The sequence below is a fragment of the Anopheles marshallii genome, chromosome 2, assembly GCF_943734725.1.
Source record: "Anopheles marshallii chromosome 2, idAnoMarsDA_429_01, whole genome shotgun sequence".
NCBI classification, from domain to species: domain Eukaryota; kingdom Metazoa; phylum Arthropoda; class Insecta; order Diptera; family Culicidae; genus Anopheles; species Anopheles marshallii.
The window spans coordinates 36,174,997-36,188,060 of record NC_071326.1 but is presented as its reverse complement, the minus strand read 5'-3'; the positions used below and the strand labels follow the sequence as shown (position 1 = coordinate 36,188,060).

The window sequence follows — 13,064 nt, the reverse complement described above, 5'->3', positions numbered from 1 at the left end:
TATTTTTATCACACGGGTTTCGGTCGCGGCTAAGGGCACTTTGTTGAACTTTCTTCAAGGCACGCTGGGGACTGAACGGTTGCTATCAACACTACACACACGCGCAAACACAATAGATGGCCCTTTGTTACAAAACTGTATCGAAACGGCAGCTACGTTGGTAAAGGAACGTTACCATTCATTGCCCTATTTTGCTCGCAACCCGTATCATCAGCGCGTGCAACAACGCAGAGTCGAGCCCCTCTGCTGTGTCGTTGGTGACCTCGAAGGTCGTTCGCGGTCAGCCACTCGCGTTTTCCCCTATTTGGTTCAGCAGCAGCACGCGCAATCCGCTCAGACCGAACGCACTCGAACGACTAGCGAACGATGCACACACGCCGTCGCTGGTGGCCAATTCCAATCGTGCAGGCCGGACGAATTGCCGCCAGCCACACGCACACACTGTGCGGCGATCGTACCGGACTGAGACCCCGCATGATTGGGGCCCGATTGACGGACAGGGTGAGTTACAGACCGTCGATGATGATTGGGTTTCGGCCCGGAGGGAACCACACATTATTGCCAATTCTTTCTTATCAGTGAATTTAACCGTTGCGAGATGCTGAAGCCGCGTTTTTAAAGGGATGGTGACGAAAACACACGGTGTTCTCAGTTCACGATCACAAATCGCGCGACGCGGTGAAGCGCATGAAGAAAATGGACTAAAAGACCCAAATTGTTCAGTGGAAAATGATGATCAGGTATACAATTTTTTTCATTTTTCTCCTGTTTTATTCCATGTTGCGATAAACGGTTATTAAAAGCGGTCATGTATTATTTGACAACAATTTAAAGTTATTTTATTTATTTTTTTGCGACAATTTGTGTAAATTACGACACATGACGATAGTTGGTAAGCATAATAAAATTTTAATCCGTTACTTCAACTATTTAAGCTTCAAAACTCTAATGTTGGCTCTAATGTTGTATAATGTAATAACTCTTAAAATGTAACTACGTAGTATGAAGCTATCTAGCTATAAAGGAAAGGATTTAGAGAAAAAAATACTAAATAAAATCTTAATATTAATAATCTATATTTTACTAAAGATGACGGAAAAAACTAGCCAAGAGCTAGTGAAAGCTGTGCCTAAATAAATATGAAAGCTCGTCCATAAATAGATCAAGTTAAGAAGGAATGACAGAATGATACTACCGATTGGTGATCGCTACTTTGAAAACCCTAGCTTTAACTGTCTGAAGGCCCAGCTTGCAATAAGCCTACGAAGTAGTCGATTAAATGGTTGATAGCATTTTAAAATTCTAGAGGCATTCTGTTGCCTTCCGGGCTGATCGTGTCTTTGGACTCGGGCTAAACATGAGCGGAAAGCTTGAACAAGTCAGGAAAAACAAATGTATCTAGCACTGGCAGTAGACTGGATATTAAGAAGTGCCAAAAATCATTGGACAGACTGGCAAAGTATGACGAATTTCGATATTACCCAGCTACTGGGTTACAGCACCTAGAATTAGATGGAGCAAAATCAGCATTTGCCCTTGCGTTATTTCAGATATCTGGATTCTGAACCAGAATTTCGGACGAAGTATATTTACTTTTTCAAGGCTAGAACCGCTTGGAGGTCTTGGTCTGTTGTAGGAGTCCTTTAAACCGCTTAAAGTCGAGCGCAGTCGCCTGCCAATCCATAATCCCGGCCTTTCTGGTGGACTCATCAACGCCGTCACTACATCTCAGATTAAACCTACCACACCTTACGGGCTGGGTCGTCCGGTGTCATTCTCATTGTTCTCATTGAACAAAGTATGTTTTGCATAAATTTTGTTCTCACAACATGGCCCCTGTGCAAAGCATGACGTATCCTTCATATCCCCTTGTAATGATGAATCCACCAACTACGTAAATACCTGCCTTGGTACCCATTCCCGCAATTCTCTGTCCTATTCCTATGTACCAGATCATTCCCACGTTAATCGTGTTTCACTGGTAAAGGACTTGGGTGTATGGTTTGATAGCAGTTTCACCTTAACGCCTCATATAGACTCTATAGTTTTTAACGCTTGGAAAAGGGCTCTTTCTGCCTCGGACTGCCTTTTCTTACTGAAAAGGCTACTTTCTAGAGCTCTTGGTACTATAAAATATATTACCCACGACTTCTCTAACCCAATGTGTTTGATAGCGCTGTTCTGTTCGTTGGTCAGATCTTTGCTAGAGTATAGTTCAGTAACTTGGTCTCCTACGGCTTGAGTCCACAATGACCGCATTGAAAGGGTACAAAGATCTTTCACCAGGTTCATCTTCCACGTTGCCTGATTATGAGTCTTGGTGTCAACTGCATGGACTTGAAACTCTCGAGGCTCACCGCCACCCTTCCCAAATCCTTTTTATTGCTTCCCTGCTGTGTGGTCGTATTGTTGCTCCATCTTTGTTGGGCTCAATTCCTTTTTATGTCCCAAACCTTCGTATTTGTCTCCCTTTATTTATCCCTTTACGCCATACTTCTGTTGGCCGCAATGATCCTTTGCTGCGTGCTTTACGTGCATTTAATTCTTCGCCTCACTTGTTTGACTTCCACCTTTCGCACTCCGTATTCCGTTCCTTGTTACGATCATCTCTTTAATTCTTAGTCCCTCTCCTAGTTCGTAATTCAAGCTTAACTTTAATCTTAATTTTAAATTAGCCATAAGTGTGTATGTTGAGCCACTAGCCAAGCATTACTTAATAAACTAATTTGGAGTTGGTGATGTTTTGTTGGAGAGTGACATCAACGATCAAAGAAAATTGCAAAGTTAACTAACCACAAAACCGTTAAAACAGCACTGGAGCTTGTTGAAGATGGGCTGAACTTTATTGTCTGTACGAAGTTCCATTTTATAACAAATGTTTAATGCGGGCTTTAATGGGATTTTGCAGAAACGAAGCCAATTGTTACAGTGAAACAATTAGCATAAAAAGAACATTTCGAACGAAAAAAAGTTCCTTATCTTAATCCATCTTTATTGCACGCGTAAATAGCTATTTCCACCATTATGCGCGACGAGACTTTATGTTTCATAAGGCTCTTAGCGCCGGCTCTACTCCAAAACATAATGTTAACTATTAATTGTATCCACACGACAATGCAAAAGCAAATACGTAACATTGCACAATGTTTTCTCTGCTTCCATTATCGTTAAACGCAGCGGGCAACTACCATGGGCTGTACCATGAATGGACTAGACACGTAATAAATACGCCGAAAAGCATGATTTATCCTGCAGCCCATGCGCTAATACCATTCATGGTGAAAATAATTAGATTCCCTTCCATTGATCGCACGTTTTGCAACGATATGCACTAAATCCCACGCTCGTACACATCCTTTCCCACCAAACCGGTGCGAAGGAACAAATTCAGCACAAACTCCACGTACCTCGTCCAGCACGGTATCGCTATTTACACGTGCTAACCGTGAACCGTTGCCGGGTATTGTGATATCAACATGCTCAAGCACCACCAATTTGCTCATCGTCGAGATTGTCATTAATTAAATTCTTTACCTTTCGGGTTGCGTTCTTTTTTCCTCCCGCCATTTGCTAAAATGTCCGTCCGTGATGGATCCCGTGCCAGCCCGGGGAACGCAACTACTCATTCTGCGTGGCACGGCGTAGGCGAGATTCTCAGTCAGAAGATGTCCTCCTCCGTGCCTGCCACCCATTACCTAACGCAACCATTCCGACCACTTTATAAAACACACCGGAAGCGAACAAAGTACGTGAAAGCCTTGCGTGGAATCCGCATCCGTCCCTGCTGGCGTCCGTCGTACCGGTGGCGTTGTCGTACGAAGCAATGCAAAACTTGCTCTTTCCTTTTAGATAACCACCGCATGAAATGTTGCCCGTTGTCGGGGTGCGTTTTTCGTCTGTTTTTTTTTCGTATGTGCATCGCTACAAAATGCACCAGGCAGTGCCGAAGAACTGCACCACCGTGTGGCAGGATACGGTGGCATACGGTTCTTGTTCGTGCTTGCCACATTCGGCAAAACCGACATGCCTATTCTGTTCTGAATGTGCCACGTCTGCGAGGGAAACTGTTCGCTTTTAATGCCACCCCAACCTGGCGGGTTGGGATAAGGGGTGTTGGGCCGGACACAGGACGTACCGTATACAGCATCAGCTGCAATCTTCTTAGCGAGAATATTATTTCCCTGATTGAAGGCGGTCCGTGGCGCCCGTGGAATGCAGGGTACGTCAGTTTCGATATTCACTTCACTGCCTCTTTTACTACTGCTGTGACATGTGAGCGTTGGTTTACTCTGCGCGCTGCCACTGCCGGTGGAAAAAAAAAACTTTTGCCTTCCGCTGCGTTTGGTTGCAAGAAATCTCTCTCTCTTCCTCCCAATATTGCCCACCCACCCAACAACGGTTCTGGCGCCGAACCAGGAAGCGGTGTATGATATTTTTAGCACACGATGGCCTTCGAGGGGATTTATTTGCGTGGGTGAGTAGACACAGCGCCAGCAGGCGGGAATGATGGGGAAAGCAAGCGCTGGGGACGCAAAGTGTCCCATAACGGGCACAGTTTTTGCCGAAGGAAAACCCCGTCCGAACTACGTCATAATCACCAAGGCGACAAATAGCTGCACCTTTCATATATTTTTCCATACTTTTCCCATATTTTTCACTCGCTCTCTCGTAAGTGTTTCAGGGGTAGTTACATTCCGGAAGTGTTTCAGGAGTAGTTACATACCAGTTTCCGGCATTTATTTACAGTACCGTGCCGGGCGATGGTGAGTGTGAGTTTTGAACTGAAGCCTGTAATAAGTGGGTCTGCAACAACGCATGCTTCTTTTTTATATAAACCGTTCCCATCAACATTAATTAAAGTGCAAGGAATAGTATGAAGGCCACGAACTATATGAAAACCAAAAGAGATGTGTTATTGGAGGTATTTAACAGTAATTATGAAACGATTACCAACAATTACAAACAATCTGTTGTGTTACGTGCAGGACAACAAATCTCCTACCTTCTCCGATCTGCAAAAAGGTGCAACGATCTAAATTGGACGTAGCAATAGGTGCGATTGCAATTTTAAAAAAGGACATGACAGTTCGGATGCTTGTCTCACTTTTCTTAGCTGTGACGACACGTACGGGTGTTTACCATTCGCTTTTTTCATTGCTGATTTTAACTTCCTCCGGGCACATTCACTTGCAAGTGAAGACAGGGGAAAAAAGTGATCTGTTGATGTTATCGCAACAGCAAAGCGTCAAAGGAAATGTTTTTTTTCCTACGAACTCCCCTGAACACGATCCGTCCCTGTTAATTAAGCAAAGCCTTTGATGAGCTGCCGATAGCTAAACATACACTTCCGTTAAAGCGTGCACCAAAAAAGTCTCTATGATCGAAATGAAATTTGAAATGGCTGTGAGTCTCCTGGAATAAAGCGCCCGAAGGTATGCAATACACGTTGCTAAGTGACAGTAGCACGATGAGGACTAGCATTGTTTTGCGTTAAAAATCGACTAAGCGTGGTAAAGAGGCAACAAAAGCTTTATCATTCCATCAGACCCCATCACACAGTTAGTTAAAAAATGGTCGCATAGCTTTTGGTGGTATAAGTATTACCTCCATTCTCTGAGATGGATCAAATTACGTAAATGATATTTCAAGTTCAATTAAAATTGTTTGATATGAAAAAGGGATGAAAAGCTCTGAACAATAAATAAACCAAATTTAACTTACCATTTTGATGTGTTACAGTGTCTATTACATGTATTCGCATAAAGGCAGCAAGTGTGTTTTTTTTTTGTTTTGGTTATTATAAGTTGTTATGACCTTAATTATTTCTTTAAGGTGCTGTCTATGAAAAAAATGATAAGATATTTGTGTTAAAGTAGTTCTCCAACTTTACAGCATTCTAAAGTGTCCTATTATAAATTGATCTTGAGATTACAATTTTTTGTACATCAGTTTTAAGTTAGTTCAATTCATATTGCAAGGAACATCTTGTTCGTTGTACAATTTTCGACAGAATTCGCTATTAATACCAAATGAACCCTGCCCGTTTAGCCTCACTTCCTTCTCCATACTAGCTTTCATTTGATCCACCATCCACAAACGCATTGATCGTCATAATTAGCAACATCAAACTCTACCGAGAGAGTTCCATCCCATTTGGCTCATGCATTAGGCGGAATAGAAATTATTAATATGAATCCTGAACCGACTGATGCGCGAGCTTTGTTCCTTTCCCGTTGGTGTAAATCGAAACATTCAAATCTGGCTCACTGCCACCAATATCTGGTTTCATACACTGGAGTTGCAAATCTGGATCAAGGTTAAAGGGTCCGAGCTGTTACAGCGCCCACATTGGGCGCACATTAAACCTTACCCCACCTGCAAGAGATCAAATCCCTACCGGCAGATGAACATCGAATGTAACACGACGCTTAGTATGCATTTTTAATGAAGAAATATCGTAACGCATAGGGATGGACGCTTTCCATGCAGCACACCTCAATCAAACGCTTCCTGAAACAGCGTGCAATAACCACATGCTTTGGCACCGTGCAGCGATACAGTGCCGCATTGCCGATAGGGAAAATTTGGGGTAATCCAATTAGGCGAAGGTATGCTTTTGGAGAAGATCTTGTAATTAAGAGCACGACAGCAGCGTAATATATGTGCTTCTGTTAATCCTGCAAAGGGAATGCTATTTGAATGAAGGAATGGATGATTCCTAAAACAACTTCTGTAAATTCTGATTCATTCGACAGTTCGCAGGATTTTGTACATGAAGCATACGAAAGCAGCTGTTCTGTAAAATACGGATTTGATGATTTAAATGGTGCTGAAATAGCATTCGTTTCAAAATATGCAATATATTTTTCTCAATAACAGCCATCGGAAGCAGGTTCAAGTATTTTTTGGGTCCTTAACAGGGAAATATTGAAAAGAGTAGTAGCGCGCTGCAAATAATCCTGCAACAACGATTGCATACTTCCCGGCTACATTAAGCCAGGACACAAACCAAATTATTCAGAAGGGTATTTTTTAGCATGCGCTTGTCTCATTTGTGTGTCATGTAATTATGAAAAAAACGTTTTTTTTTTCTTTTTCGAAATTTATGTGTTATTTATATATTTTTAAAGTAGTGTTTTATTTATCTTATCTTTGCATTAATATTCCAATTTGGTTTGGTACCACAACAAATGTGTGTTCTAAAAAGTTGACTGGCCCGCTGTACCCATATGTCAAATGACGAAACGTCAAACGACGTATTATTCCATCGCCTGCTTTTCGCTGAAACGTCTCAACACTGAAAACAACAAATCATCTTTAACCCCACAAATTCGTGTATCGTCGGTCATCTCTCTTGTTTGTTAAGTTTCACGCGAATTCATTCACAATTAACACGAACTGTACGGATAATTTAGTGTTTCTCCCATTGAACGGTACTGACTAGAAAATGTCTCGCGGAAGCAGCGCCGGATTCGATCGTCATATTACGATTTTTTCACCGGAAGGTCGTCTGTACCAAGTTGGTATGTATTGTAGCTGATACCTGTGGTCACCCAGTTGCCATCATGTTCAATTATTTGCTCACCAAACACGGTTTTCAGAATATGCATTTAAGGCCATCAACCAGGAGGGCCTTACGTCTATTGCGCTCAAAGGAAAGGATTGTGCAGTGGTAGCGACTCAGAAGAAGATCCCAGACAAGCTGATCGACCCGGCTACCGTGACCCACCTGTATCGGATCACCCGTGAAATTGGCTGTGTTATGACTGGTCGCATAGCGGACAGTCGTTCGCAGGTACAACGGGCTCGATATGAGGCCGCCAACTGGCGGTACAAGTACGGCTATGAAATTCCGGTAGATGTGCTGTGTCGTCGTATGGCAGACATTTCGCAGGTGTACACGCAGAATGCCGAGATGCGGCCACTCGGTTGTAGCATTGTAATGATCGCGTATGATCCAGAAAATGGACCGGCTGTGTACAAAACGGATCCGGCTGGCTACTATTGCGGCTATCACGCCATTTCGGTCGGTGTTAAACAAACGGAAGCCAACAGTTATCTGGAGAAGAAACTCAAGCGCAAAGCCGACTTTGGCGAGGAGGAAACGATCCAGCTAGCCATCACCTGCCTGTCCACGGTGTTGGCAGTTGATTTCAAGCCGACTGAAATAGAGATTGGCATCGTAAGCAAGGAAAAGCCGGAATTCCGTACCCTAACCGAGGACGAAATCGAGGTCCATCTGACGGCGATTGCTGAGAAGGATTAAGCGTGCGGCCGTTCCTTTTTCCATGGGAAATCTTTTTACGTACGGTGAGGTTACTGGTTCTTACATTTGTATTTCTTTTCCATTACATTCAGAATAAACGAGAATTGTAAGAAATTACTTATGCTAGTTTATTGGTTACGCAGTGCTTTTCACTTTCCTGCAGCAGTTGCCTGTGGATTGCGTAGTACAAGAATTACCGAATCCCCCCGGAGGAACATCTTCGAGATAAATCTATCCTTGTTCACCGGTTTAACCTTCTTTTTGCCCTTGCCGGTGCGCGGAACTTCGGTCCACATTTCCTTCACGTTCTCCAGCACCATGTTGCAGTGCCGATCGAACGCTTTCACGCGTCCAAGCAGTTTTTTGTTGTTGCGACAGTTTATCAGAACCTGCGTGTTGTTTTTCACCGACTGCGTTAGCACCGAGAGTGGACCGGTGTTGAATTCTTCCTCTTCTTGCCTCGCCAGCTCCTCAGGGGTTAGTTCCGACTTTGGTTTTGCCAACGCCCTGAAAGTGAGTAAGGAGATATTTATAAATAATGAAATGGATTGCAGTTTTTAACGATAGTGTACTTACATTTTAATAGAATCAAATTTTTTTCCAAGCTAGCAGTGTGTGATGCGGTGCTGTTGGTTTTTTATTTTGTTTGACAGCTGTGATGGCGTCCAGCCGCCGTCGATTTTAGCCGCCCATGCAAATGACAGCTCGTATAAACAACCGTTCATGGAAAGATGCCCTTACTTGATCGCGTTCGACTCTTTTGTCACCCAATCGTTCAATGATTCTTTCACATGATTGGAGTAAAGTTACACATTTAAAAGAAAATAAGGTATATTTTGAACACACAAAAGCTGGATAGGGCCCACGCATTGTTACGTAGAAGAATTTAACTATCAACCACTGGATGGATCCGTTATGGCGCCCACATTTTTAGACACGAGTGAGATATCCATGTTTGTAGAATGGCAGTGATTCCATGTTCGTCAGTTGCTTGATCTTCGAACGCTCCAGCGCTACACTTGGCACCAAATGGCAGTTGGAACGTCTGTGAAGTAGAAAAGATATAAAACACGTGCGGGAATTCAATCGTTTGCCGGTACGGTAAGCGCTTCTTCTTACTTGTGGATGGGTTTTTCCTGTTGACTCCAGGGCCAAGTTTTCTGCAGCTTGATAATACGCTCCAGCTTCTCGATGCGTGATCGCTCTTCTTCACTAATTTCAGGTTCTTCGGGCGTTTCCTCCTCATCCCAGGACTGTTCAACGTCGTCCTCTCCACGGGACGGTATCGTTTGAAAGACTTCCGACTCATCGAACAGACTCTCCAACGTAATGACGAAAGCTTCTTCCTCCGTCACAACGCCATCCCCGGTCGGATCCGGTTGCGTTTGTTCGGCACCGTTTACAAACTCGTCCATTTCGTCGGTAGCTTGCTTTGTGGTGGCCCGAAGCGCTTCCGGAAGTTGCCGTTGCAACTCGGGTGGTGCAAATTTTGTCAAGGTTTGTGTGAGGAAGCTAAGCGTCGCCTGAATTTGCATCGGTATGACGCTGATTTCGTTGAGCTGTTGTTGCATTTGGCGCAGCTGTTGTTCCACCGCCAACACGCTCAGGCTGTCGCAGGAATCACACGACAGTGAGCGGTGATCGTGTGAAGACATCGAATCGAAGCTCGATCGGCGACTATCGCAGGAAACTGGCCAAAATGGGAAAACATACAACGGGTAAGTGAACGCTGATCGATCTTTCCACAAAAATGAACCAAAAGGGTTTAACGATTATGTATAGGAAAAAAAAGAACGATTTTATTCAACATCGGAACAAATCGAGGTTAAGTACATTGATCAAAGCGAACAACAAGCTTTAACAAATCATGTTTCGTTTTCGTTTAATACACTCCCTACGACCTTTGCTGGAAAATCTGAGATAGTCTGTTATTTACTCCCTAACGGTAAGTGCGCCCTGTGCGGGCGTGTCTGTGTGGCTCGAAGGCAATCGGTCCCTTCCTAAGCCTCGACACTAACTTCCTCCGGAATCGGTTCCGCCGGTTCCACAGCGGGAGCCACCTCCGACACGGACCCATCCTCCGACGTTTCGCTATCCAGGCGTGTCCGCGGTGCCGCCTTCACACCGACCTTGCCCTTGTTCTTCTTCTTCTTCTTCTTTGGTTTGGGGGCCGGTGGTGGCTGTTCCTCTTCGTCCTCGTCCCGCCGGGAACCGGTCGGTAGAGAGAGCATCATACGCTCGATGTATTTCTGTTGCTCTTCCGGCTTTTTGCGCGTCTCCGTCAGCAATCGGCGAATGTTCGCGATCAGCTGCTGATGCGGTGCATCCTTGCCGTATAGATCCGGCGGTATTGGGGGTGGTGGCTGCTGCCATACGATCGGATGCCATACCTTGCGCTCCGGGGGTTGCGTCCAATTTTCTGCCCAATCCAAACAAGTAGCGGGCAGGGAGAACGCACGAGGGCGGTACGGCAAAAACGAGGTGAAAAGTAGTACAGAGTTAGTGTGATGGCCCCCTTCCCATGGTAGGTTAGGGGCCAGCTGGACATACTTTGGACGGTGGGACAAACCATTAGCACATACCACGTTCGTCGGTTTTAGGTTCGGGAGCGGGTTTGTTAGTGACATCGGCCGCCGGCTGCTGCTCATTACCTACGAACTTGACCTCGCGCGTTTCCTTCGGTTGACCCTGCTCTTCAGCTGTTCGGTTTTTCTCGTCGTCTCTGGAAGGGTAAAAAGACCAGGTTAGGGAAACGATCATCTCTTCAACGCTCAAGGTCGAGTATTCACAACAATACAGGCTGACGTGCGAGAGTGATGGGGGGGAATAGTTTTAGCTGTGTACTTCAAGAGGCTCTATTGCCTTTGAACTTTCAAAGCGGCATTCCTCCCAATCCGTTTTGTGGTCGTTACGTCGATACGAATATTACGTTTTGAAATTGGATGCAATTCGTGCATTAAATTACCATAACAATAATTTCTGCAACGCAATACGCTCCATATAGGCTGGTCCGCGAATGGTTCGACACCTCTACTTCTGCCGTGTGACGTCCATCGGCATCGCTCGACCGAGTTAATGTTTGGCACAACTCAGGATCAAAATAGAACCACATGCAGAGCGGATCATGCACTCAAACAGTAACCTACGCCAGTAGCCATAGGGGATGGTGGCGGGCAGTTGTTGGTAGGATTGATCTACGATCTACAAGCAGCTACCCCACATCGATAAGGCGCGTTTGCGCGCTAGCCCTAACCAGTCTCTGCCGCTTATTGTTGTCGGCACGGCAAGCAGGCGGGCATTCGAAAGACACGAAACGTAAGCAAAAAAGTTATTTCTGGTTCAACGGATCTTGCGAGATGTTGGATAACTGGTCCGTGCGGTACGGCTACCAAGCGATACGTTGCGCTTTTGACGTCCCTAATGGACATCGTTTCAATCAGCGCTGTGACAGGCATCAATTTCCCTGCTTGCGTGAGGTGTGTTGGGGCCACAAACAGGTGACAGGTGACGTCACCGTGTGTGGCTCTACCTGTTGATGTTTTTAAAACGCAGGTTCGTTGAACGAATTCCTGATACAGCAACGCTCGGTCAAGGATTGTTGTGATTGCTGAGGATCTTCAAGTGGGTAGTGGATTCGATCAGCAATTGACAGCTTGGTCAGATTACAAACATATCTACTCGTAGGAAGACGCTATAGATAGCGCATTATTGTGGTAGCCAAATGCGAGGAAGATCTTCATCCTCCTGTACATCTTAAGGATACACAATACATCGCCCCAAGTCAGTCGTCTTAATTACGACTTCAATTTCCTTCCCAAGGACTTGCCGCTTTTTTGTGTGTGAAGAAACACGGTTAGCCTTCATCCGTAACTAGGGCGCTAAGGGAAACAAGTTTCGACACCATCCCTCTAGTGCAACACGACTTTAGTGCGAGATTGAGCGCACGCCATGATCGGGGCACCTCAACTCGCCCCGATCTCGCTAGCGATCAGAAGATTTTCACGAAAAATTTCCGGTTATTTTTATCAGCAAAATAATCACTCTTCACTCGCGCGGACACACACTGTTAACGACATACGGAGGGGAATGAAACACACGAACGTGCTGTCTATTGACGAACCAAACGAACCACCGTTGTGTTCCCTGCAGGTCCCGGGAACTCATACAAAACGGTTTCTGGTTCGCCCGTCAACCACCCGGCGGGTTCAACCGACAACAAGAGCCACAAACACGGCGTGTGTGTGTGTGTGTGTGTGTGTGTGGGGGGGGGGGGGGGAGGTATGTGGGGGTAATGCTTACTGTGCAACGATCATCTGCAGCTGTTCGCCCGCCTGTTTGATGACGGATTGGGCCGTGGCGAGACGCATGGCCGACGCATCGGCCCCGTTGATCTGCAGGATCTGATCGCCCAGCTTGAGGCCCGCCTTCTGGGCCGGGCTGCCCTCGGACACCTGGTTCGGGACGAGAAACCGTTCCCGGATTACGCGCACGGTCAAATCCTCCGTATCGAACGGGATGATGTTTCGCTTGAACTTGGGTCGTTTGTAGTAGTCGGGAGCTTCGTCGCGTTTCTCGTTCGTTCCATTGCCGTCCAGTTGCTGGTGCTGGTCACCTTCCGGTGCCACCTTTGGCTCGTCCAGTGCCATCCCTAGCGTGACACTAGCTTAGACGCTCGGGGCGTTTGGTCTAGCTCTCTGGGATTTTAAAAAAAAATTTCTGATTCCAATAACGCAAGTTCCCAGCCGTTGGTCCTTCTACTGTGACAATCAACGTAACACTGAACCAGTGAGACAGGCAT

General features: G+C 45.5%; 4 protein-coding genes across 4 annotated transcripts; 1 reads left to right on the top strand and 3 right to left on the bottom strand.

The window, feature by feature from the left end:
• Window positions 1-7,447: 7,447 nt before the first annotated feature.
• Window positions 7,448-8,266, top strand: LOC128715312 (proteasome subunit alpha type-6-like). The gene is made up of 2 exons (XM_053810198.1): window positions 7,448-7,523; window positions 7,602-8,266. Exons 1-2 carry the CDS (start codon window positions 7,448-7,450, stop codon window positions 8,264-8,266), a joined length of 741 nt encoding a protein of 246 aa, XP_053666173.1.
• A 149-nt stretch (window positions 8,267-8,415) lies between these two features.
• On the bottom strand, window positions 8,416-9,136 carry LOC128717905 (probable small nuclear ribonucleoprotein Sm D2). Its single transcript, XM_053811582.1, has 3 exons — window positions 9,133-9,136; window positions 9,008-9,050; window positions 8,416-8,773 (listed from the first exon to the last, which is right to left on the bottom strand). Exons 1-3 carry the CDS (start codon window positions 9,134-9,136, stop codon window positions 8,416-8,418), a joined length of 405 nt encoding a protein of 134 aa, XP_053667557.1.
• Window positions 9,137-9,196: 60 nt separating this feature from the next.
• On the bottom strand, window positions 9,197-9,921 carry LOC128709053 (uncharacterized). The gene is made up of 2 exons (XM_053804038.1): window positions 9,386-9,921; window positions 9,197-9,311 (listed from the first exon to the last, which is right to left on the bottom strand). Exons 1-2 carry the CDS (start codon window positions 9,919-9,921, stop codon window positions 9,197-9,199), a joined length of 651 nt encoding a protein of 216 aa, XP_053660013.1.
• Window positions 9,922-10,266: 345 nt separating this feature from the next.
• On the bottom strand, window positions 10,267-12,912 carry LOC128707780 (membrane-associated guanylate kinase, WW and PDZ domain-containing protein 1-like). Its single transcript, XM_053802737.1, has 3 exons — window positions 12,566-12,912; window positions 10,849-10,988; window positions 10,267-10,685 (listed from the first exon to the last, which is right to left on the bottom strand). The coding sequence occupies exons 1-3, from the start codon at window positions 12,910-12,912 to the stop codon at window positions 10,267-10,269; spliced, it is 906 nt and encodes a 301-aa protein (XP_053658712.1).
• Between the last annotated feature and the right edge of the window lie 152 nt (window positions 12,913-13,064).